Raw genomic sequence first — 27,423 nt, 5'->3', positions numbered from 1 at the left:
AACCGTGGGTTATGAGGACAATACCCACTGGTCCATGGTAAATGGGTGCCAATTGGTTGCAAACTGGCAAAGGCAGCCTCCCACTGGAGAATGGCTGCTGCTCTCTGGAAAGTAGTCAAAATCCAGCCGCAGGGCCAGCTGTGGAGCTGGCTGTGGTCTAGGCATTCTCGCTTGGCGTGCATGTCCCCTCTGAGGTGCCCAAGCTGGTCATGCACAGGACGCAGAAGGGTAATATCTGCATGGCCTGTAGAATTGTTTTCTGATGTCCCTACATGTGCCCCTATGGGCTACGGAGGAAACATCTAGGGAGACAGTTGACAACTGACGCAGGGTCTCATGAGGTTCTTAATGGGCCACTGCGTCCTGGATTTGTCCCCGAACAGGTTGTCTCCTCTACAGGGTAGATCTGCAAGTTTGTCCTGCACTTCTGGTCATAGGTCTGAGGCCTTGAGTCAGGCCCAGCGCCTAGCACTGATGCCTGCTGCTGAGACTCTGGATGCTGTTTTGAAAGAATCGTAAGCAGCTCTGACCTCATGTTTGCCTGCTTCCAATCCTTTTGTAGGATGGAGGACAAGGTCTCTTGCTGTTGCTGTGGTAAGGTCTCCGCAAATTCCTGGACTTGTTTCCAGAGACTTCTATTATATTGGGGTCATGTATAAACTGATATGCTGCTATTCACGCTATCAACATGGACCCTGGAAAACTCTTCGTCCCAATGCATCTAATGCCTTCTGTTCCTTACCAGAGGAGCAGAGGAATTGGACGCGATCGTTTAGCCTTTTTCTGAGCTGATTTCACAACTATAGAATGGTGGGGCAGCTGACTTTTCTGAAAACCTGGGGCTGTTGGACCAGGTATGTGGCATCTGTCTTTCTGTTGACTGAAGGTACAGTACCTAGATGGTCCCACAAACGGTGAAAGTCAGGAAGAACTTCGTGCACTGGTATTGCCATTATATCTTTTGGAGCATCTATGAATTGTAAGACCTCCAATATCTTGTGGCAAGCATCTTCCTCTGTAACAGTGGAAAAGGTAGTTTCAGACATCTCTTTGTCAAAACTGCGCAAAGGAGAGGTCTTCCGGAGGAGATCGTCGCCTTTCTCCTGGGGGTGAAGGCTCTGAGAGCAATTCCTTGGAAGCTTGTGAGGAATCATCTGAGGATGCATCTTCCCATGGATTATAGGGACTTTCCCCTTCCCAGGGAGGAAGTATGCCAAAGCTGAGAGGGTGGAAAGGCATTGATGGATGTGACATCGAAAGAATCTGTGCTGGCATCGAGGGCACCGGAGCAGATGAGGTGCGCTTGGGCAGAGATAGCTCCGATGAACCTGGCATGGGTTCCGGCATCGGTGGTTCCCATGGAGGGATCTGGCCGGGAATCAATTTTTCCTCCTCCGAGGAACCCAGTATTGGAATCGGGACCTGCGGAGGCCTCAATGGATGACTCAGTGCCAGCGTGTCTGGTGGCACAGGTTAAGTCAGCAAGGCACCGATGAGCATATCGAGGCGCACGAGGAGTGGTGCGAACATCGAGAGAGCCAGTTCTGGTGCTGGTATAAGGGCCGGCACCGGCGACGATTGGAAGCCTCGTAGGGCATTCAGCACTGCCTCTTGGACTATGCAGTCCAACACCTCCCGAAAAGCCAGCATGGATGGCACGGCAACTGGGGTAGGAAGCAGGCTAGGCGTCACCGGAGCTTCCACAGGGGCCCGTGGAGGCTCGGTGCCCAGCACCGGTATCTGTGAGGAACACCTAGAGGTCACGGGTCCAGAGGAGGATGGGGGCTCCTCTCCCCGAGCCCTCTTCACAGGCGGCTGAATGGAAGTCGATGACGCTGCGGTATCAGTGTCGGCTCCAGTTGGGGACGCCCGTCAGTGCCGGTGCCAGTGTTTCCCTCGATGTTCGGTCTGGTCCTTCTCCGGCACAGAGGATAATGACGCCGATGCCTTCGATTGTGGTGGTGATGGACGGTCATCTGCTCCACGATGTTCCTGGCGGGGCATCTCCGAGGTCGATGGAGCTTGAACTTACATCGATGGAGCAGAACGTTTTGAAGCAAACAAATGCTCCATCTTGTCCAGACGAGCGCCCCAGCCTTTGGGGGTCATTTGTGCACAACTAGGGCATTGACAAATGTTGTGCAAGGGACCTAAGCACAAAACACAAATACTGTGCGGGTCCGTGATGGACATGGTCCTCAGACCCGCGAGGCATTTTCTAAACCCGGTCGCCATCGAAAAAGAGGCGGGCACGCAGTTGGTAACCGTCAGGCACCGAGAGGTATGCTGCCGGGAACCAACCGCAAATCACGGGAAAAACACTTACCGAGCGTCGGAGGGAACGGAGTGCGATGAGGACCCCGGTGAGGGTGAATTTAAGAAGATAAACTTCAAATAGTTCTGTGAGGAAAGTTGTGAGAATTTCTTACAGAGCTCCTAACCGCGAGGCAACTTGCAGCGTGGAAAAAAAGAGACTGAAAGGGGACCCCTGATGGCTACAGGGTTAGTGCTATGCTGGGCACGCTCAGTGTGCCATTAAATATTCCATGACAGGGCTCCATCTGATGATGTCACCCATATGTGAGGACTACCATCCTGCTTGTCCTGGGAGAACACAGGTGCTTTATAGCCACAGACTTTGCAGGCACAAAGTACGCATAATAAAAGTACATGCATGAATTTCAAAATGAAATCCTAGTGTATATTTTACGTTCCCTACCCCAGCCCTACCCCTTTTCAATGTGGCTAAAAGCAGGTGAGCTGTAATGAGCGTGCATACTCTTGGTCGCATACACAGGGACAACTTTCAAAAGGGGTTTTTATGCCGATAAACAGGTTTATGCATGAAAAAACCTATGTTGATTACTCTCTAAAGGGGTAATTTTCAAAGCCCTTTCCGCATATAAAACAACGTACATGAAATGACATGTTGCAAAATCGCCCACCAGAGAAATGAGAAATCCTAAGCACATAAGCCATGAATGTGCATAAATGTACCCACATTTGAAAAAGGCATTTCGGGGATGGGGTCTCGGCAGGTTTTCCATTTATGCACATACTTTTTCATTTTAAAAAGGATGCATGTAAATTTTCTCAGCAAAAGTACCCATATAAATTAATAGGTAGCTTTGCCAGAGTCATTTCCAAAGCAATCTTAAATGTGTAATTTCACTTTGAAAACTGGTGGAATTTGCCTGTAAATTTCTATGGGCTGTTAACAAAATTGCCCTACAAATTTGTGAAGCCAGGTAAAACTCAATATATACTGGTAAATATAAGCTCTGATACCTAAGGAATTCCAGTTCAGTCGTTTGTAACCTGATCGAAATACTTTCCACAGGTCTTTAATGTGTTCGTCAAGAAGCTGAGCCTCCGCGTCATTTATTGATTCCATCAGTTTGTCATAACTCATTAACATACGTTTCAGTCCATCTGTGTACCTAGAAAAAAGGATGGAATTAGGATTCCAAAATTCTATAACATTATAATGTAATCAAGCCCTATATCTGGAACATTTAGCTTTAAAATATGATTTAAAAAAATAACAGGCACTTTGGTAAAGATCGTAAAGAAAAGTTATTCATTACACACAAAACAGTCCAAGAAGTTGACATTTTGTTTCTGAAGAACCTTTATCAGGGATAAAACTGCTTATCATGGTCACATGAAGTAACTTAAAATCATTTTCATAGGACTGGAACCCAGCCAAAGCTAAGTCTACAGCTTCCTGAGCCTTCATTCATAGCTTTCAGATGTTTTACCCCCATTTTTATACCCCAATCCTTCATGCTCTATAATTCAGTCATCAGAGCAACAGTGTTTGACAGGGGGTAACAGACTGTAGATCCTGGTATGCAAAAATCCTGAATCCGACCAATAGGTGTCACTGTTGTGCATTTGAAATTCGTCATGATCAACTTATTGAAGTTGAAGAAGAGTCATCAACTGCCTTAAGAAAGAACTCTTGGAAAAGAGACAAAAGATTATCTGGTATTTTGTAAGATTTGCACAAATACATGCATAGAGTCAAAAATATTTGAAAATTAAATCAAGCACTTTTTTTAAATTGACAGCATGATATATTATCCTATAGAGAGTAATTTTCAAAGGCATTTCTTGCAGGTAAAACTGTGCTTTATCCACAGAAAGGTAAAAATTAAGTTTCTTACCTGCCAATTTTCTTTCCTTGCATCATACCAGACCAGTCCAGATTCCTGGGTTTTTCTCCCCTATCAACAGATGGAGACAAAGAATGAAAGCTTTGCTGGAAATAGCCTATGTAAGGAATAGTGCCATCTTCAGCCTTTCTGTATTTCCTTCCCAAAGCAAACCCCCACAGTGTGAGCAGGGGTAAGCCTGAAAACTGTAACACACACACTGTGAATTCTCAAATATACGACCCCCTAACCAAAAGGGCCCTAAAAACTTCAAGATACTGGAACCTCAAGAACTTTTATTCTGCAAAAACATATGCACAGATAAGCAAGCTACAGGAAAACCAGGTGGTCTGTTAGGACTGAAGGAAAGAAAATTAGCAGGTAAGAAATCTAATTTTATCTTCATCATCCTTACCAGACCAGTCCAGACACATGGGGATGTACTCAAGCCACCTCTAAACTGGGAGGGACCCTAAAAGACATGTTCTAAAAATGTTCAAACCAAAAGAGGTTGTGTCCTGAGTCTGCAACTCCAGACAATAATGTCTGTAAAAAGAATGGAATAAAGACCAAATAGAAGTCCTACAAACTTCTTGTGGTGATACAAATTGACAATGTTGCCTAGGCCCTAGTAGAGTACACCCTGACATCTTCTGGAATTGCTAGTCCACTGCAAATGCATGAAGAAGCACTAGCTTCTATAAGCCATCTAGTGATATACTCCTTAGAATCAGACATGTCCTTTCATGTGTCTGATCAACAGCACAAACAAATGGTCCATTATGCATCTGGGGGTGCAATAATCCAAAAGAGCTGTATGTGATGGGAGGCGAAGGGCTGTTGTGCACGGAGAAAGAGAGAGCCCTTGGGGTGATAGTGTCTAGCAATCTGAAGACAGCAAAACAATATAACAATGTGATAGCTAATGTCAGAAGAATGCTGGGCTGCATAGAGAGAGGAATAACTAGTAAAAAAAAAAAAAAAGGGGGAGGTGACAATCCCCTTCTACAGGTCCTTGGTGGGGCCTCACCTGGAGTGCTGTGTTCAGTTCTGGAGATCGTATCTCAAAAGAGACAGGGACAGAGACAGGGACAACCAAATGGTGGGAGGACTCCATCAAATGACTTATGAGGAGAGGTTGAAGGACCTAAATATGTATACCCTGGAGGAGAGGAGGTGCAGGGGAGATATAATACAGACCTTCAGATACCTGAAAGGTTTTAATGATGCACAATCGACAAACCTTTTCCATTAGAAAGAAATCAGTAGAACTAGGGGTCACGAAATGAAACTCCAGGGAGGATGACTCAGAACCAATGTCAGGAAATATTTATTCACGGAGAGAGTGGTGAATGCCTGGAATGCCCTTCTGGAGGAGGTGGTGAAGACAAAAATGGTGAAAGATTTCAAAGTGGCATGGAATAAACACTGTGGATCCCTAAAGGATAGAAACGAAGAAATGAGTACATGGGGGTAACTTGCTGGTGTAGCGATTACTACCCTTAACAATAAGCCACAATTCCATCATTGCTCTCTGCTTCAAGGAGAAAGGAGGAAAAGGGAATTCATTATAGACAGCAAATAACTAGGACATTGAATTTTGCGGTCTGGGAAAAATAAACGTGGTGGGTAGCTTGCTGGTGCGACTGTTAATACCCTTAATCAATAAGCCTGAAACTCTCGATGCAACTCCAACAACATTACCCTCAACTCCAACATTATTCTCTGCTTCTACGGCAGAAGGAAACAGGGAATTGGACTCTAACAGCAACCAACAAGGGCCCTGACTGACAGTCTGGGAAACTGATAAGAATGGGGGCGAAACTGATAAGAATGGGGGACTTGTATGGCTCAACAGAAACTACCATAAACTTGCTGGGCAGAGTGGATGGACCGTTGGTCCTTTTCTGCCATTTCTATGTATCTATGTTTCTATGTATGGAAAAGCATCTGTCACCTTCAAATACCTTAAAGTTCTTTGCATATCCAAAACATGGGTTTCTTTAGAACTTTTGTAAATATTGCTCTTTTAAAAACTAGTAATTCCACCAATTGCACCAAATGGAACTGGAAACCACGTTCAGCAAGAAATAGGGAATGTGCAAATCAACAAACCCTACTCCGCAATCCTTAAAAAGGAATCCCTGCAAGACCAGGCCTGCAATTCCTAGACACTTGCTGAACAAATCGTAACTAAAAACACCGCCTGTAAAGTAAGATCCTTCAGTGATGCTTTCCTAAGGCATACAAATTGAGTCTTACCCAAGACTTCGAAACCAGATTAAGACTCCAACATGGGATCAACCCCCTAACTGGAAGCCACTCCTGCTTAACCCTTCTTAGGAATCTAATGACATCTGAATGAGTTGCTAAAGAACTATTCCAAATCTTTCCCCTGGAGCAAGACAACACCGCCACATGACCTTTAAGCAAATTCAAGGCAAGACCCCTTTGTAACCCTTTCTATAAAAAGGCCATAATATCCAATATTGACCTCTGGAATGGAAAAACTCTCAACTCGTTATACCAAAATTCACTTTCCACACACAGACATCAGCTAAGGACGTCAGGTGATTCCTCATCTGAAGCAATGTGGAAACCACATCCTCCGAGTAGCCCTTATTTCTTAGACTTCTTCTCTCAAATGCCAGGCTGCAAGACAAAAAACAAATCTGCTGATCACAGACCACCAAGTCCTGTCTCAACAAAACCTGTACCCAATTGTACTTCAAGGGTCTCTGTACTCTGACCAGAACCACAAGTCTTCCAGTCTCCTCCTGAGCCACAAGAACTCCCAATCTGCAATGCCTTTAAATCTTTTGGAACATCCACTCTATCAACAGCACAGGGGAAAATACATAAAACAGAACCTCCCTAGGCCACACCTGAGAGAAAGTGTTGAGACCTACAGATGCTGGTGCCCTTTTCCAGCTGAAAAAGCACAGGCTCCTGATATTCCTTTTCAAAGCCAGTAGATACACTTGAGGTTCTCCCAACCTGGACCAAACAAGAAAAATGCTACCTCCACCATCTTTCAGCAGCTTGTGCTGTCTGACCCTAGCAATAAGCTCCTCATCCACCAAGAATCACATCCGAAGTAACAACTGGCTATTTCAAAATCCCTAATTTCATACCTTTGGACAAACTGTCGACCAAGAGCCACCACTCTAGGTTGTGCTTCGCCTCCACCTAAAGTGGTAGTCTGGTCTCGTAATCTGGCAAGTGTGAATTATTATTATTATTTATTATTTAGATTTATATTCCACTTTTCACACTTTTCCACCATGAGAGAAAAGCCCTCTTCAATGGCCACATGTGAGCTCCTGCCCCCATAACTAAAACCAGGGTTGATTTCATCAAGCCCAATATCTACAGTTAATTCCAAGTTCTGGGAATCTGTAACCTGTGAAACTGCCAAACTTGACGCTGAAACTTGTCCACCCTCTCTGTTGTGAAAACCACTGTCCCATCCAGCATGTCAAAATGGGCCCAAATACGCCAAAACCTGAAAGGGCTGAAACTTGCTCTTAGGAAAATTGATCACAAACCAGATCCTGAAGCAACTGGACTACCCTGGAGGTAACTGACTTTGTCTGAATCAAACAGTTGTTTAAAAACAGATAGGCCATAAGAAGCTGCCATACTGGGTCAGACTGAGGATCCATCAAGCCTAACATCTTGTTTCAAACAGTGGCCAATCCAGATTACAAGTACCTGGCAATTACTCAAACGGTAAATAGATCCCATGATACTAATACCAATAATAAGCAATGGCTATTTCCTAAGTCAACTTAACTAATAGGAGTTTATGGACTTCTTCAGGAACTTGTCCAAATTCCTTTTTAAACTCAGAGAAGCTAATGCCTTAACCACATCTTCTGGCAACAAATTCCAGAGCTTAATTATGCATTGAGTGAAAAAGAATTTTTTTCGATTTGTTTTAAATGTGCTACTTGCTAACTTCATGACGTTCCCCCTAGTCCTTATATTATCTGAAAGAATAAACAACCAATTTACATTAACTTGTTCTGTCTTCTCATGATTTTATAGACCTCCATCATATGCCTCCTCCGCCATCTCTTCTCCTAACTGAACAGCTCTAATCTCTTTAGCCTTTCCTCAGAGGGGAGCTGTTCCAACTCCTTTATCATTTTGGTCGCCCTTTTCTGTACCTTCTGATACGTGTGCCTGAGCTGGAGACCAACATGGAGAAAGGCAACTGACCCAGAATCCTCTGCTATCCTTCCTGGCTATATGAACTTCAGATGCCTTACTGAGCCTGGAGGAATTCCAAGGACACCTGGACAGCAGTTGAAGATGGCGACAGTTTGTGATGCCTAATTATAGGGTCACAAAAGCATAAGGAAACTGTTGGAACCTCAGGCTAGACTCACTACAGGGGCATCTGTAAACACAGCCTAAAATGTGTTAATTGCCTTGACCAGCAAGATTTTAACCGAACAAAAGACTATCTAAAGAGTGATGGTAAACGGGCCCCACTTTGGAGAAATAATCAGGGTAGCTTAGGGATAATCTTATCATGCTGTTGACATGACAATCTATGTAAATTATTTTCTGGGTAGTCACGCACTCTTAGAATTTTTAACCTAGTACTATATTGTAATTTTACCTATAAAAGAAGGTTCAGTTCATGTATACAATGAGATGCTGGTGGTCTGTTTGTCAGAGAAATGGCATCCAGCCTCTCCCAAGAATACTTATATTGATCAATAAAAAATTATACTTTCTACAAAATCAAAGTGTTCTTGTATCCCTGGATATAAGTGTCATAAAGAATGGCTTGGCGCTTAACATTTTGGCGCCCGAACAGGGACTTGGTGGCTGCGGCTACTGTGAATTGGGCAGTCTTGTGTCTGAATCTGCTGGACAGGTTCAAACCTAATACTGGTACTTGGACAAAATGGCTCTCGTCTGAAGGAAGTTACCCAGATGAAGATTTCTGGATGTTTTGCTTATTGCATAGTAATTCCTAGAAGATTTCTGGATGACTGTTTATTAAAGTGATACCAGAAGAGAAAGTGCCCCCCACTGTGGTAGGGGATGACAGATCTGTTTGCAAGTATTTAATCAGGCCTACATAATCAACTTGTAAGTATAATTTTCTAGTTAGCAAGTAAAAGATGTTCTTTGGCCAACTGTAAATAAAAAGTGCACTATTTATTTTGATCTGCTGTGGGGACGCCCACTTGTAGATTATGGTTGGTATACTTAATGAAAACTTATTAAGAGTAATTTTGGTTCAATTGTCTGTATATTTGTTAATAAATTTGTACTGAAAAAAACAATACAAAGAGGTTTAAAAACAGCAACAGTTAGCCCATTGTTTTAAGTACTTGCCTTGCTTGCAGGGCTGTGCAATTATTAGAGGAAAATACAAAATGAAAGTTTTTGGAAAAGTATAGTTTGGAATCTGGTTTTCTGTTTATATCTGATTGCTGCCATGGTTGCAGTGAGTGGGGTCTAAATTACAATTGTCATGGAAGTTTCAGAACTTGAAAGGGCACTGGGAGCTGGGGAGTTAACTGTATTGGAAGGTAAGAGAAAGTGGGAGGCATGTAAAGCTCAAGGTGATTCTTATGCACAGGTGGAAACAGTGGGGAGAACTGGTTTAAATGAATTGCTTTTTGTTTGAAAGGTATAAACAGACTGATGAGGAATTAAAGTTGTGGAGAAATATTACAGAAAGTGAATTTAATTTAGTAGATTCTTTAAGAAAGTTTGGTTTCGTCAGCTTTCTCTGGATGGCTAGCAATGAATTTGGGCAGAAACTAATAAGGTTTGGTTTCTTTAAACGATGAGTAAATAAATACTTGTATGTGAGATAGATAAGGAAGGTAAATGGCTTTGAGGCTCTCTTGTCCCTTTTCTCTGCATATAATATATGTTTGGGTCCTGAATCAGACTAGAATGCCTGTTAGATATCTGTGTGTAATGAAATACTATAGATACTGTTTATTTAGGGAAGGAACCTGTATGGCAGAATGAGTTGACACATGCAGTTAGTTTCTGAGTGCCTTGCTCTTTGAATAAAGCAGATACTTGTAATTGTTTAAACAGAGATCTGATAGAGATAAGAGAAGCTTCCTTTTTTATTTTTCTGCTTTTGGCTTTCTTTGTTTAATGGATTAAAAAAATCAAGTGGTTAGAACAGAATAGGATTTCTTTCTTTTTAAGTTAGGTAAAATATTCTCAGTAGTTTCCTACTTTAGTTAGAAATGAAATGGTATCCAGTAGCTGTCTGTCTTCCCATGTGATTAGATTTAAAAGATGAATCAGCCTGGTATGTTACCTCTGTTTTACCAAGCATTAAGAAAAACATTACCTAAAGGTATACAGCAAAGGTTAGATAATAGACAGGTCGATACTCTAAGGCCGCGGTAAAAAGAGTGCGGCAGTGCCCGGCGCACCCTCGTTCCCCGCACGCACAGTTCTCGTCACCTACCGCTCGATACTCTCTTCTAATTGCATGCAAATGCATGCCGCGTCTGCAAAGTGTTAGGGAAGCATTAGGCCCGCGCAACCCATTTTACTGTATAGAGCGCCTATACAGTAACCTGGGTGCTCGGGCCTAACGCTTCACGGCCACGCTGGTATCTGTCATTTCAAATGTCATTTGAAATGACAGATACCAGGAAGTCGGGATTGCCGTCCCCTCTCCCCTCCTCCCGAAGCAAAAAAAAAGTGAAAAAAAAAGTTGCGAGAGATAGAGGGGAGAGGACGGCAATCCTACGCTCGGCGACTTACTTTTGCAGCCCCCCTCCGGACATCGTGGCTTCCCCCGTGCCAGTTCCCCTTCCCCTCCTCCCGAAGCAGAGCACGAAAAGCGCGAAGCGACTTACTTTTGCAGCCCCCTCCGGACATCGGACGACCTCTCCTGCCTCCAGCTGCTCACGAAGATGGACGCCTGCACGGCCGCTGAAGACGTGATGTCACGACACTTGGCGTCAGGCATGTGACGTCACGTCTTCAGCGGCCGTGCAGGAGTCCATCTTCGCGAGCAGCAGGAGAGGTCGTCCGATGTCCGGAAGGTGCTGCAAAAGGTGAGTCGCTTCGTCGCTTTACACTGCCAGTCCCTTCTTCCCTCCTCCCGAAGCAGGGCGCGAAAAGCAGCCTTGCTCCGGGAGGAGGGAAGAAGGGACTGGCAGTGTAAAGCGGCGAAGCGACTTACTTTTTGCAGCACCTTCCGAACATCAGACGACCTCTCCTGCTTCCAGCTGCTCGCGAAGATGGCGCCTGCACGGCCGCCGAAGACGTGACGTCACATGCCTGACGCCAAACGTCGTGAAGTCACGTCTTCAGCGGCCGTGCAGGCGTCCATCTTCGCGAGCAGCTGGAGGCAGGAGAGGTCGTCCGATGTCTGGAAGGTGCTGCAAAAAGTAAGTCGCTTCGCCGCTTTACACTGCCAGTCCCTTCTTCCCTCCTCCCAGAGCAAGGCTGCTTTTTGCGCCCTGCTTCGGGAGGAGGGGAGGGGGAACTGGCACGGGGGAAGCCACGATGTCCGGAGGAGGGGGGCTGCAAAAGTAAGTCGCCGAGCGTAGGATTGCCATCCTCTCCCCTCTCTCGCAACTTTTTTTTTCGCTTTTTTTTTCTTCGGGAGGAGGGGGGAGGACTGGGGCTGCCCCGGAGGCCAGCATCCATGGATGCGGCCAGGGCAGGTGAGAGGGGGCTGGGGGAAAACTTGCCGCCTACCCTTACCCCTGCCTCTAACGCAGGGGTAGGGGTAGGCGGTAAGTTAGCAGGTTAAACGCGGGGCAAAATGGCAGCGATAGTCGGGGCGCGCGTTACAGTATCGGAGGGGAATAGCTAATTCCTTCATTATACAGCTAATTCATTCATTTACATATCATATACATGCTGCGTGCGGAAAGGGTTATGCGTCTGTTTTAAGAAGCGCTAAGGATGTGTGAAACTGGAGACTGTATCGCTAGATTGCCTTATGCGTCCGAATTGTGCGCTCCCAGCACGTTACAGATGGGAAATCTTCAACCGCACGTTACAGTATCGACCTGATAGTAGGGCTGGAAAGTAAGCTGGGGTCAGAAATGTTTCTCAATACTTGTCATTACAGTGATTTGTATGTTAGAGAAAAGAGTAAAGGAGCTGATGATTTAACTAAACTAAATTATGTTCTATGCAGATGGAGGAGTTGAGTAAGCGAAAAGAGGAAGAGAAAAGTAAAGTTTCTCTAGATAGAAGAGCTGCTGAGAAAGTATCTGGGATAACCGGGGTTACAGTGAGTTCAGATGATGTCAAATATGGAACAAGTAGGTGTCATGCTTGGTATCCCCAGAATCAATTAATAGGTGCAGCAATTATACCTAGAGGGAATAATGCCCGTGGAAGAGGGATGGTAAAAGGTAGAAGGGGAATAAATGGCAGAGGTGTATGGTAGCCCTTCACAAGGAGCTGGTTTTGAATCTGATAGGAGAACAGATATAGAATGCTGGTATTGTGGGAAATTTGGACATTTTGCAAATGAATGTAGACCAAATCCTGAAAGAAATTCCTGATATAATAGACCTAGTGGTAGAGACAGAGTGTAGATTCAGTGGAAATTTAATTTAAACCAGGATGTACTGGTCCTATGCGGCGTCAATATCTGTTAGCCAGAGAAGCAGAGGAAGGTATTAAACCAGAAATTGCATCACTTCTTAAACATGGTATAATAGAGTCTAGTGGTTCACCTCCCTTGTTCCCAGTTTTGAAACCTTCAGGGAAGTGGCGATTAGTGCAAGACTTACTTGCACTAAATGAACTGGTGCTAGCAGAATACCCTAACGTTATAAATCCAGCTACTATTCTCCAAACGGAACCACTGGCTAATGCATACTACTGTGTGCCTCTGGCTGTGCAAATTAGGGAATTAACAGCTTTCCAGTATAACAAACAAACAGGCCGATTGAGTAAAAGTCGCAGGACAGCGGGCGAGTGCCCGTTCTCCCGGCACGCGCACAGGTCACTCTCCTGAAGGCCCGCGGTAAAAAGAGGCGCTAGGGGCACTAGCACGTCCCTAGCGCCTCTTTTTTGACAGGAGCAGCGGCTGTCAGCGAGTTTGACAACCGACGCTCAATTTTGCCGGCGTCAGTTCTCAAACCCGCTGACAGCCACAGGTTCGGAAACTGGACGCGGCAAACTTGAGCGTCCGGTTTTCATCCCGCGAGCCAATTTTAAATTTATTTTTTTTTAAATTTTACTTTGGGACCTCCGACTTAATATCACCATTCTCCATTGCTGGCCCCTTCTCCATTGCTGGTCCCTCCCTCTAGAACTCCCTTCCCACTGATTTAAATTTTTAAAATTTTAAAATTTTAAATTTTAAATGTTGATGGCCCTATTAGTTATTCCCGTGCGATTCACTAAGTAATTCCCACACGATTCACTAAGTAATTTTAAAATTTTAAAATTTTTTAAATTTTACTTTGGGACCTCCGACTTAATATCGCCATTCTCCATTGCTGGCCCCTCCTCCATTGCTGGCCCCTCCTCCATTGCTGGAGCCTCCCTCTGGAACTCCCTTCCCACTGATCTCCGTCTAGAACCATCCTTACACAACTTTAAAAAAGGCATCAATTTGTGTCCTTTAATACAGAAACAAAAAATACACTCCAAGACCATTCTAATCGTTTAAATAATATTGAAAGTAATTATACTGTGGTTAATAAACAAGTGGTGAATTTACAAGTAGCAAATACATCCTTTATTAAAGATAGTCTGGTGATGTCTAGACAACTTGAAGGTATGGAAAACGTTTTGAGATCTAAGAATCTCCGGTTTCTAAACTTTCCCATCACCAGACTTATCAGTCACCGAGTTACTACGGAAATATATGAATGAAGTATTACAAATTTCCTCATATCAAGAAATGGTATTGTCAAAAATGTTTTATATACTTAGATCTAAAGTTAGTTCTTTAGAACTTGAAGAAGGATTAGATTTAATACAAGGTAACAGCCCAAACTTTACATCATTTCTAGAGGCATCAATTGATGATATCCCTACAAGGGCCACTCTTAGAGTTACTTTTAATAGTGAAATAGATAAGAATATGGTGTTACAAAAGTATTTTAAAAACAAAGATTATCTTTATTGTGGGAAAAAATTTCAGATATTTCCGGATGTAACAAGAAGCACTCAAATTAGAAGAAAACATTTTTTGGTGTTAAAAGAGAGGGTATTATCTTTAGGTGGATTATTTTTCGTTAAATTTCCCTGTAAATGCCGTATTACAATACAGGGAAATAAATGTGTTTTCTATGATCCCACTCATTTGGAAACTTTCCTTAGAGATAAAGAGCAGATACCAGGATAAACTAGAGAATTGCAGAGATTTTGATGAAAATATAAATTTAAATGTCTCTCAAGATGTGAATTATATGTAGGAAATTTTTTGCTTGTTATAGCGCTCCCCAAACATAATGTGGACTAGATTAGGTTGTTGACATTTGTCAAAATTGCCTAAAGATTTTGTTTTTCTTTATTATGGTTTAATCCTGAATACCTATGTTTTATTAATAATGAATTGATAAAATTTTAATAAAGTATTAATTAAAAATAAATAAAAAAGGTATCAAGACATGGCTTTTCAAATAGGCCTACCCAGATACTAACCAAACCTAGACAAGGCCCACCCTGCCTCGCAGAACTCGCCTTACAATATATTTATGTATATAGTTAGCCCAGTTACTTTATGTACTCTCCCAATGATGTAAATATAGTAAGTTTCTATAGCTATTTTGGTTCCTCTCCAATTTCTCCTCTTTACTTCGTTTCAGTATTCTACTCTTACTCCCCCTCATTCCCAGCCCTTCTTTTCTCCCCTTTTCTTGCCTGCTCCCATCGCCCCACCCCCCAATTAAATGTAATTTTCCTTTCTTTGAGTTAATTGTAAACCGGCGTGTTGTGTTCTACGAATGTCGGTATATTAAAAGTTCATAAAGCAAAATTGCTTACCTTGTAATAGGTGTTATCCCAGGACAGCAGGATGTAGTCCTCACATATGGGTGACATCAGTAATGGAGCCCTATGTATGGAAAAACTTCTTTCAAAGTTTCTAAGAAACTTTTGACTGGCACCAGAGTGCCTACTGAGCATGCCCAGCATGCCATGATATTCCCTGCCACAGGGGTCTCCCTTCAGTCTTCTTTTTTCCGCGGAGCAGTTAGCCTCGCGGTTCCTAGGAGTCCTGTGGAGAATTCTCCACAACTTTAAACTTTTAAAAAGTTTTGAAAAACTTCAGCCGCAAGGGTCTCCCCTTAGTATACCATCGCGGTAAGTCTCCTTCTCTCGCGGTTCCGTTCCACTTTTTGACAGAGTTTTTGTTCCTGATCATTGGTCGTCAACGGCTGTCCGGCCTAAAATGGCTTCAGGATTCAAAAAGTGCCCTAAGTGCACTAGAAACATGTCGATTACCGACCCCCACCAAGACTGCGTTCTCTGCCTTGGTGAGAACCACGATGTTAGGGCTTGCCCCTTGTGTGCCACCATGACATCGAAGGGATGTCGTCTCCGGCTGGAGAAGATGGAACAACTGTTCAAAATACAGCTCTTACCGGCACCGTCATCCTCAGCGCATGATTTCTCCGCAGCAGTCTCAGCACAGCGTAAAGCTATGTCTACGGCACCGGGACCAATCGGGGTAAGGCCCTCAATTCTCGCCCTACCCCCGATGGCCCACCACCAGCCACGCGGCCGCACGAAGAACCTGCACCCGATCGAGTCGCACCGCCGACGTCACCAAGCCGCGCCCAAGGAGGGGATTTAAATCCCTGATCGCTCTCCGCGCGCCGCGCGCCGAAGGAGCGCAACAAAGGAGCCTGCCCCTTTGTGCGCCCCTTCTTGCAGCCCCGAAGCACGGCCCGGCAACAGACCTATCATTCAACCATCCCCCACTTACCCCCACTTACCCTACTCATCGAATCAGCCCAATTTACCACAGCTCCAAGTGAAAAGAACACCTACAATCAGAGCATATACAACACCGCATGACCCCAGCCTCCTCCATCCAACACCTGCATTGTTGCCGGCTTTGTGTAATGCAACAAGGCAAAGGAAGTGACGAGAAGAAGCCAAGGAAGTCAGGTTAGCCCTTTAAACATCGAGCTCTCCCTCCCGGCGTTCCTTTCCGCTGCTCACCTCTAACTGCTCCCACAGCGACCTACAGTTGGCGCCACCCCAATAGGGATCCCCAATAGGGATCCAAGCCCCGCCGTCCCGATCGCAGCACACAACCGGACCAATCAGAAGCTAGAAAGCAAAAACAGATAACAGGACCAATCGGAAGTCAGAAAGTAAAAACAGATTTCAGGTATGTTCTACTCTGCCATAGCAATCATCCATTACCGAAGGAGACACCCAGCAAAAAAACTAGGCGAATCAACCACCCAACAACTACAACAACAAAAAAGACTTATCCCCATCATGCTCTCACCTCTTAATCAGCTCTTGGGACTCACCCTATTCTCCCTAACTCTACTAAATGCCCAGTCACTTGAGAAAACCCCCCACTTCTTATATGACTATCTCATGGATGAGCAGCCAGACCTGTGTGCCATCACGGAAACATGGTTAAAACCTGAAGACACGGTCCTCCTCAATCAACTCCCCTTACAAACCTTCGACATTTTCTCCATCCCCAGACCAAAAAAAAGAGGAGGCGGCCTTCTACTGGCAGCCAACAAAAAACTTGGTCTGTCGCTTCATTCAACAACCTCATCACATTCTCTCGAATTTTCAGTCTTCAAATCCTCCCAATTACAAATAGGACTTACCTACGCCCCCCCAGGTCGCCTTGACGCAGACCCTTCTCCATTAATAGAATGCATAGTAAAACAAATCAACACTGATGTGCCTGCCATCCTGTTAGGAGACTTCAATCTTCATGTGGACACCTCACCTCGTTCCCCTAATTGCGAATCCTTCCTCAACACTCTCAACTGCATGGGATTCAAACAGCTCATCAACGAACCCACCCATAAAGCAGGACACACTCTGGATCTTATTTTCATCAACCAAGGCCTTACCCCAGCTTCGCTCACTGTTTGTCTGCCTATTCCCTGGTCGGACCACAAGCTAATTTCTACTTCTCTCCGAAACCATCTACCAACTCCCAATGCAACACAGAAATCCACTGTCCAATTCAGAAAGCTATGCAACCAGGATACTCTCATCTCTCACCTATCTTAGGAGTTAAACCAAATCGACCTTACAGACGCAGACACTGCCTTATCCTCTTGGTCAAAAATCACAAACAAAGTGGCAGACTGATAACCAAAGTTATCAGCTCCAACAATGACAAAAAAAAAACCCATGGTTCACCCCACAATTAATAACCTTGAAGCGTGAACTCAGAAAAAAGGAACAGTATTGGCGAAAAAACCCCTCGTCTTCCAACTTATCGGCCTTTAAATCTCTCATGCACCATTACAGCGTTGTCATTCTTCAGACTAAAAGAGACTTCTACTCTCAAAAAATCCACCACTTTATCTACGACCCAAAAGCCCTTTTCTCCTTGGTCTCATCGCTCACCAAACCACCAACATCAACTATTCCAGATGACAAAGCTGCAAACAAAGCCACCGAACTTGCCACATACTTCAAGAACAAAATAGAGAACCTACTTGCCTCCCATACAGATAATAAAGTTCCGGCCAAACCTCATCTACTCTCCACCGCACCGCCGCTCAGTGCCAATCCTTCTCTACTACCCACAGCTTCCTCGCTTCTAACGGAAAGCTTAGAGGACTTCGAGCCTACATCCGCTCTAGAGATAGAAAACCTATTAAAGAAACTCAAGCCAGCTTCACACCCATTTGATGCAATTCCAGCTAATCTTCTTTTAGCAAGCACCAAAGACGTCGCCAAGCCTATCGCTCAGATCATCAACGCCTCACTATCTCAGGGTCTTGTACCCGATCCCCTCAAACTTGCCATTTTAAAACCATTATTAAAAAAACCAAACCTCTCTACAGACAATCCAACTAACTTTCGCCCGATTGCTAATCTCCCGATCATCGCTAAAATTCTGGAAAGAATAGTCAACAAACAACTCTCTGATTTCCTTGACAATAACAACATCCTCTCCCCAGCGCAACTTGGGTTCCGCAAATCCCGCAGCACCGAAACACTTCTTTTATCACTGTCAGACAACATCCTGATGAATCTAGAAAAAAAACAGACCTGCTTGCCTCATCCTCCTCGACTATATCGGCCGCTTTGACACGGTCAACCATGAGTGTCTCATCGAAAGATTATCTGAGATCGGCATAAAAAACACAGCCCTTAACTGGTTCAATCTAATCTTTCCTCCAGAACAGATACTATAAGTCAGATCAACAGCAAAGAGTCTCCACCACGTTCATATCCATCTAGGAGTCCCCCAAGGAACATCGTTATCCACCCAACTTTATTCAACATCTAATCTACCTTCTCTCCCGCTTTGTCATCTCTTTTCGAGCTTAAGCTACCCATTACTTATATGCAGATGACGTCCAAATCCTCATACCGATTACAGATTCACTGCCAAAACCGTAACTCTTCTGGAACTCCTGCCTACTCTCCATTAATAACCTCCTTTCAAACCTCAACTTGATACTCAACACCGACAAGACAGAGTTCCTTCTGATACACAGGACGGCAATCTTCCACTAAACAGCTCACACCTTTCAAGCGCTCCTAACTTTTTCCCCCCGGGTCAGAAACTTCGGGGTCGTCATGGATAATCAACTGAGCTACACAGGCTTCATCAACAACACGGTAAAAGAGTGCTACTACAAACTCCAAGTTCTAAAAAGGCTAAGACCCCTCCTCCATTTCTATGATTTCAGGACAGTGTTACAATCTATCATTTTCTCAAAAATAGATTATTGTAATTCACTCCTACACGGCCTTCCTGACAACGCCTTAAAGCCTCTCCAGTTGTTACAAAATGCATCTGCAAGGATTCTCACAAAGTCCAACAAAAGGGACCATATAACTCCGATTCTAAAGAAGCTTCACTGGCTCCCAGTCAAATTTAGAATCCTCTACAAACTATTATCCATCATCCACAAAGCCATTCACAACAACACACCACTGGACCTCAGAATTCCTCTTCAACTTCACACCTCCTCCCGTCCGCTAAGATTAGCACAGAGAGGTACGCCAAAGGCACCTCCTATCAAAACATCCTTAAGAAAAAGATCACCCTCCACCGCGGGCCCCAAGCAATGGAATTCTCTCCCACCTGAGCTCAGGCTGGAACTTTGCACAATCACGTTCAAAAAAAGACTCGACTTTGTTATTCAGCCAAGCTTTCCCATAATTTCAAGCTGCTTCACAGCTTCCACAAACTGTCCCTATACAGGGCCCACTCTCATGTTTATTCAACCTTATTATCTTCTCCTTCTCCTCCTCCTTTAGTCAACTTCCCCTTTGGATTGAATCCCCTCAAGGACACCTCTTTCTACCTGCACACTTTGTTTCTTTCCTAGTTATGTTTATTCCAAGTTGTTCTCCTCCTTGTTCTTTGTAAGACATATTATTGTCATTATTTATTGCCTGTTAGAATGTAAACCGGAGTGATAAGTAACTCTGTTACCTGAACCTCGGTATAAAAAAGTTATAAATAAATAAATAAATGTCTCCTGCATGCACAGAGTTACACAAAAGGGGGATCCAGTTTGCACTACTTTTTCCTGCCAAACTCCGAGTGCAGCACAATGGTACCACCCTGTTTTTCTCTAAAAAGGAGGAAGCCAATTCTTTTATATCCTCGCTGGAACAAGTCAATGCTACTTGAATGACGCAGCTCTGCTGGGCTGAAATTCGCCAGCAAGTCAGGTCTTCAAATTCCTAGAGGTGTGAGCCTGCTGGCTCTGCATTTGCAAAAGACTTTGTTTTTCAATTCACTGTAGTTACCCTATGACTGACTTTCGGCCCCTAATTAAGGGTACAATTCTCGTCTCCTCACAGTTTGTTTGTTTTTTTTTTTATTACAGTTCACTGTTCTTTGAGGGGCGGTTCAGTGGTTTAGTAAACTTCAAAGTGTTTGTTTCATTGTCACCAGCTGTAGTGCCTTAAGTATAAGGAAGGGGGATGGTGGCGGCGAAGGCTTGGGGGGGGGTGAGGGGACAGAGGGAAAACCCATGGCCCTATGGGCAGATGGTATTTCGTGCCTCTTGTGGAGCAAAAAGTTATGGGATTGGCTGAGACCCGTACGCGTGGAGTATGTGTGGGTATGGATGCAGACCGTGTGTGTGTGGGAAACAGGTTGGGAGAGAGGGGAGGGTTCAAAGATACGGCCAGGAGCCCTTTCGGTTTCTTAAATCTGTCTGGAAAGTTTTTCTATTGTTTTGGACGTGGGAGGCGGGGCGCCCAGGCTGGGGGCGCTCGGTCCCGTCACTGTCATTGTCACTTCTGTGCTATCTGCTATTATTATGTTCCCTTTAAACAGCTGACATGGTATCGGTTAAGATAACTCTTTCTGAATGTGGATGGCATACATTCTCCAATCAAAAGGAAAAAATTGCTATCCATGTTTCAGCGTTCCAAATCCCAGGTGGTCTTTTTACAGGAGACTCACTTTACGGAGCTGGAACATAACAAATTGAAGCGGCAGTGGGTTGGGAGCTGCGACTCATCCTCGTATTTTTCGCAACAGAGGAGAGTAGCAATACTTCTGCACAAACAGGTACCATTTCAGTTGGATGAGGTGTTACAGGATGTGGAAGGTCGTTATGTCATTGTGGTGGGGACACTCTGCCATCAAAGAATAGCTTTTGTAATGCCTATGCTCCAAACGTCTATTCCCATGATTATTTCACCCATTGGTGGGTATTTTAGCGAAATTACCTGATTGCGCCCTCATTTTGGGAGGCGACTTCAATTCGGTCATGGATAAGCAAATTGATTGTAAGCCCCCTAGAGCTACGAGCAGTAATGAAATGCATCAAGGCATTAATTTTCTCTGTAATGAACTCAATTTAATAGATGTTTGGAGGACTCTACACCCCAGGGGAACAGGATTTCACATTTTTTTCTCATCCTCATAGCTCTATTCAAGGTTGGATTATATTTTGGTGCCCGAGCGGTTTTTTTCTCGCGTCTCAGATGCCACTATCGGGCCTATTTCAATTTTTGATCAATGCCCCCATCTCTGTTACTTTAAATTGGGTAGGTCCCTTCCTGCAGCTTTTTTCTTGGAGAATGCCTCCAGATTTAGACTCTGATGTGCGCTTTCAGGAATACGGTAAAGAGTGATGGGACAAGTTTATTCAATTCAATAATACGCCCGGCATTGACCCGCACACGCTTTGGGCTCGCTGGAAAAGCAGTAATGAGGGGGAAAAATTATTGCTTACGTTGCCACGCGTACAAGCAGATAGAAATGCAGAAATTCTGCGTCTTACCACAGAGTTAAAGCAGGCGCAGGTTAAATCTGCTTGCGACTCAACTCCAGCCAACAAGCAAGAGGCTGACCGGATACGGAATGCCTTAAACAATGCTCTGCACCAGAGAGCGTCGAAATCCTTAAGATATTTTAAATATCAATTATTTAAACATGTGAATGTTCCGGGTAGGCTTCTCGCGAACTTAACCAGGACCTCGCAAAACCAAGTCTTTTATTGCAGGGGTTAAGGGTAGTGAGGGTACCTATCATACTGATCCCATAATATTGAAGCGAGTTTTGTAAAGTATTACAAGTCGCTATATGCATCTAAACCTTTCCCTCGATTGCAGTCGGAAGCTTTTTTTCAACATCTAAATTGGCCAAACCTGCCTGGAGACACTCTCCACACATTAAATTTGCAACTTTAATTGTTATAGTTACTGTTCTATGTAAGGCTCTGCCTACCATGTTTGAGTTAAATGTACCACCGATACGATGTGCAAACGGGTATCGGTATATAAAAAAACATTAAATAATAAATAAAATAAATTAAATGCCCCCATTGTGGACTCTGAAATTTTGCTATCATACAGAAACTGAAAAAAGGGCAAGGCAAGCTGGTCCTGATGGGCTAAGTACGAGTTTTTACAAAAATCCGAAAGTTCCCATTATTGACTAGTTTTTAACCTCATATTATAACTCTCTCATTCAGAGTAAGAATCTCCCACCGGATGGGAAAATTGTTCCACTATCATTTTATTGCCAAAACAAGGGAGGGATTTACAAGAGGTGGGATTTCTTACCGGCCCTTTCTCTACTAAATGTGGACATCAAAATTCTTGCAGCAGTCTTTGGCAGCTCGGCTCAGCATTATCTTGCCCACCTTGGTGCACTCAGATCAGACTGGCTTTGTTTCTCGTCGCAAGGGGTGCAAAATGTGAGACGGCTCATTGCTGCCCTAAATTACTATCCCCAGGAGGAAGCTCTTATTCTAAGTTGGATGCCGAAAAGGCTTTTGACTCCTTATCCTGGGACGATATGTTTGGGTGCTGCAGCAATATGAGATAACTGGGGACTTTGTTACATGGGCTACAAGTTCTGTACAACAATCCTAGTGCCAAAATTCGTATCTAATGGAGGTTTATTCGGTCTCCTTCCCTACTGCAATGTGGGGGTTCGGGCAAGGGTGCCCACTTTCCCCCCTACTATTTGTACTGGCAATAGAGCCACTAGCTGAGAAGTACGACAGGACAAAGGATTTTGGGGAATCAGTTGAGTGGACATCCCGGTTAAACTTGCTTTGTTTGCGGATGACATTCTGCTCTTTGTCGGTCGACCCCGGCAGAGTGTGCCCGTAATACTCTCTATTTTTACACAGTTTCGGGATATAGCGGGCCTTCGCATTAATTTTTCCAAGTCAGAAGCATTGGCCCTACATTCATGGCTTCCACAGACGTGGCCTGGCTCCTTCCCCTTTAAATGGGCACCTGGGAAACTAAAATATTTAGGAGTAAGGATCCCCAGAGAATTGGATAAGCTCTATGAGTGTAACATATGTGAAACCTTAAGAACATAAGAACAAAAGAAAATGCCATACTGGGTCATTCCAAGGGTCCATCAAGCCCAGCATCCTGTTTCCAACAGTGGCCAATCCAGGCCATAAGAACCTGGCAAGTATCCAAAAACTAAGTCTATTCCATGTTACCATTGCTAATGGCAGTGGCTATTCTCACAGGGGTAGATTTTCAGACGAGCGCGAACAGCCTACTTTTGTTTGCGCTCCAGGCGCAAACAAAAGTACGCTGGATTTTAGTAGATACGCGCGGAGCCGCGCGTATCCACTAAAATCCTGGATCGGCGCGCGCAAGGCTATCGATTTTGTATAGCCTGCGCGCGCCGAGCCGCGCTGCCTCCCCCCGTTCCCTCCAAGGCCGCTCCGAAATCGGAGCGGCCTCGGAGGGAACTTTCCTTTGCCCTCCCCTCACCTTACCCTCCCTTCCCCTAACCTAATCCACCCACCCGGCCCTGGTCTACACCCCCCCCTTACCTTTGTCGGGGGATTTACGCCTCCCGGAGGGGAGACGTAAATCCCCGCGCGCCAGCGGGCCTGCTGCGCGCGGGCCGCGACCTGGGGGCGGGTACGGAGGGCGCGGCCACGCCCCCGGGCCGTAGCCCCGCCCCCGTACCCGCCCCCAAAACGCTGCCGACACGCCCCCGGACGCCGCGACGACCGGGCCCGCCCCCCCGACACGCCCCCGACACGCCCCCCTCCGAGACACCCGGGACTTACGCGAGTCCCGGGGCTCTGCGCGCGCCGGGAGGCCTATGTTAAAATAGGCTTCCCGGCGCGCAGGGCCCTGCTCGCGTAAATCCGCCCGGTTTTGGGCGGATTTACGCGAGCAGGGCTCTGAAAATCCGCCCCTAAGTGAACTTAATAGCAGGTAATGGACTTCTCCTCCAAGAACGTATCCAATCCTTTTTTAAACACAGCTATAATAACTGCACTAACCACATCCTCTGGCAACAAATTCCTGAGTTTAATTGTGCGCTGAGTAAAAAAGAACTTTCTCCGATTAGTTTTAAATGTGCCCCATGCTAACTTCATGGAGTGCCCCCTAGTCTTTCTACTATCCGAAAGAGTAAATAACCGATTCACATCTACCCGTTCTAGACCTCTCATGATTTTAAACATCTCTATCATATCCCCCCTCAGTCGTCTCTTCTCCAAGCTGAAAAGTCCTAACCTCTTTAGTCTTTCCTCATAGGGGATCCTTGGGGCGGCAGTTGCAAGCCTGGCAGACTCTTCCCCTCAATTTTTCAGGGCGTTGTGCTCTAGTTAAAATGATGATTGTTCCTAAATTGCTATACAAGTTACACATGCTTCCCTTTTGGCTTAAGGTTTATGATCTTAATAAATTGCATAGGGGGTTGATCCAATTTATATGGGCGGGTAAGCGTGCATGGATTGCCTATCAAACACTGGTGCACCCGAAGGCTCGGGGTGGGTTGGGCCTGCCCAATTTTCGTGCTTACAATGTTGCTTGTCAGATGCGTTTTATTGGGGAATGGATTCTTGATGAATATACTTACTGTGAAGAAGGGATGTTAAATCGTATGACTTGGCCCTGGTCTCCTCTCTATGTGGTCCAAGCTCCTGCGGCCATGGTACAATCTCTCAATATTCCCAAATGTTTTTTTATCCATGCCGCAGGGCCTGGCGGTGGCTCCGTCGGCTGTATAGATTGCCGGACTTGTTCTCATTGTTTACCTCGCTGGTGGGTAACTGTGATTTTCAGCCTGGTATTACCACCAGTGGCATCTTCAAGACTTGGGCTCACTGTGGACTTAGCTATGCCTTTCATTACTTTGAAGAAGACGTCCCTCAAGTGTTACAATATACAACTATGGTTGAGAATTACAAGTTACCCCGTAAGTTTTTCTTTGCCTACCTACAAGCTCGCCACTACTTGCAGGCTTTTCGCTGGCAGAGGAGTATGCACGCGAAACTGCTTTTGCTAAAACACTGGTTGAGTGTGCGTACTTACATAATTCTATACAGGCTGGAGTAGATTGATTTCAAATATGCGATTGACTCCTCATCTCATCTTCTGGCCCGCTACTGGACGCCATTTTGTGCAAAGGATGTTACAGTTCCCTTCCTTACTTCATGCTTCACTTCTCTACATAAACGACCTGAAGGACTGCGGGTTGCGTGACCTGTATTTCGGATTATACATCATACTATTTGTGACGATTTGCGCCGTTTTCGAATGGGTCGTCTCTCCTCTCCACTATGTATTAAATGCTCCACAACAGAGGGTACCATGTTGCATTGGCTGATTCTCTGCTCTTCCCTGGAGACTTTCTGGAAAAATATACTGGCCTGCATCAATAAATGTATTCAGATACCTTTACGATTGTCTGCTGTGCTCCTATTGGCAGGACCGCAGGCACTCCTTGTGAAATGTACGGGGGCACAGGATCGCTTTGGCAGGACTGCTTCTCTACTAGCTTGCAGAACAATACTTGCTGAGTGGATTGAGCCTGCGAATTGCACCCTCACTTGTGGCCTGGCACCATTGCATGATGGACATGATTTTACTGGAACGCATGGATTTTCCCAAGTCTCCTCAGCCTAGGGATAAGCGATATGCAGATTGCTGGGCTTGTTATTACTCTTCTCTCACCTTGGATTTCCAGACTCAATTGCTTACAGCAGGATATATTGAAACTTGGTACACCAACTCTCCCAGGGCGAGTAACTCCTGAGTAGCCTTGCTACTAAATTCTCTTGATCAGGGTTTCTCTTTCCCTAAATGTTTTTAGGGCTCTTGGGCGGGGGTTAGGGGGAGCGTGAATGTGGTTGGAAGGTGAGGTGGTTGTCTGAATGAGGTGTTTGTGATGTGTTTGGTTTGTGCAGTTTGAATGTGTTGGGAGTGGTGGAGGTTCTGGTTGCTTATTGGGGTGGGTATTGTTACTAAACAGGAGGCCAGCATCACTACTGTACTGTTTGTTCTCTTGTTACTATTGTTTTTGATTATGTTGCAGTGCTAGTGGAAATGCTTGTCTTTACAATAAAAATGATTTTGCAAAAAAAAAACCACAAAACAGTATATAGAACAGTTTAAATAAATAAATAAATAGATAGATAGATAGATAAAATAAATCTCTGAAAGCCCATGGCGCGTTCCTGATCACCCGGAACTCCAGGAAGTTGATTTAACAATAACGTACCTCAGCAGACCACAGGCCCTGGGTGCCGAGCCCATCTACATGAACTTCCCACCCCAGGATGGATGCATCCATGGTTAGCAAAATTTGAGTAGGGAGACTCCAAAAGGAAATCCCCGTTCCAGAATGGAAAGTGCCTGCCACCAGGTCAAGGAGAGTCCCTGAGATATGGAGTGTCTCAGATGCAGTCCTGGAGGCTCTGAGTGGCTTGGCGCCATTGTGACCTCAGGATCCATTGGCCTCTGCACATGTGCAAGCATGCAAAAGGAGAGACATGGACAGTCGAGCCCATGTGGCCCAACAGCCTCAACATGTGCCAAGCTGATACCTGCTGGCTCTGTTGAACCTCTGCCGCAATGGTGGCTAAGGTAACAGCCCTCTGGCGCGGCAGAAAGGCCGCCCCTATCTGGGGCAAAGAGGGAACTGGACCACCTTCATGGATTCAGAAACGAGCCTCCAAAAAAGGGATACCAACACTCTGCTCGACTGCCTCAACCAGGGGAGATGGGCCTGGCACCTTACATCATCCAGGAGGAATGCTCCTGAAACAGGGAACCCTTTATTTCCTTATTTGATCTTTTATTTATATCACTCCAGACTGCAGGTTTTACACCTCTACCATCTGCTGGAGACAAAGAAATAATGAGGGACTGCAGGTGGCACACTAGGTTAAATAGCAGTGACAGTAAAGCTTTTCTTCTCTGTCTCCATCTGCTGTTAGGGAGGCAAAACCCATGCGCCTGGACTGATCTGGGGTATGAACAGGAACTGAAGAGATTTTGGTACATGTGCTTTCGTGGTCACACAGATCCCATCTTCATATCTGTATCACAACTTACAAAGAATTGAGTTTACTCCAAGGACCAATTCAGCTCACAAATTCTTAATTAGAAAATGTAACCTTTAACTACCTTTAATGTTGGATCACATAATTTCCCTTAATATGCCCTTTCTGAAAATAACACATAAGACATACTTCTTATTGTAAAAATGTGGCATTCTAGCTTTCTAAGCAACAATTTTAAATCTGAGTCTATATAAATATACTCCTTTCATTACTTTCCAATTCTTTCACTTGCTGCAGTTTTCTTGTGTATTTTTAAGATTAGTGTTGTGTTTCGTGGCTGCAGATGGCTGCGGCCACAACCC

General features: G+C 44.8%; 1 protein-coding gene across 1 annotated transcript in view; it reads right to left on the bottom strand.

Moving 5' to 3' along the window:
* DNAH10 (dynein axonemal heavy chain 10) overlaps positions 1-27,423 on the bottom strand; it is a 952,322-nt gene that overhangs the window by 727,898 nt on the left and 197,001 nt on the right. The window contains 1 exon segment of the mRNA XM_029571350.1: positions 3,289-3,440. Within this exon segment, the coding sequence (XP_029427210.1) occupies positions 3,289-3,440 (152 nt within the window).

The sequence above is a fragment of the Rhinatrema bivittatum genome, chromosome 11, assembly GCF_901001135.1.
Source record: "Rhinatrema bivittatum chromosome 11, aRhiBiv1.1, whole genome shotgun sequence".
NCBI classification, from domain to species: Eukaryota; Metazoa; Chordata; class Amphibia; order Gymnophiona; family Rhinatrematidae; genus Rhinatrema; species Rhinatrema bivittatum.
This window is presented reverse-complemented; position numbering and strand designations above follow the sequence as displayed.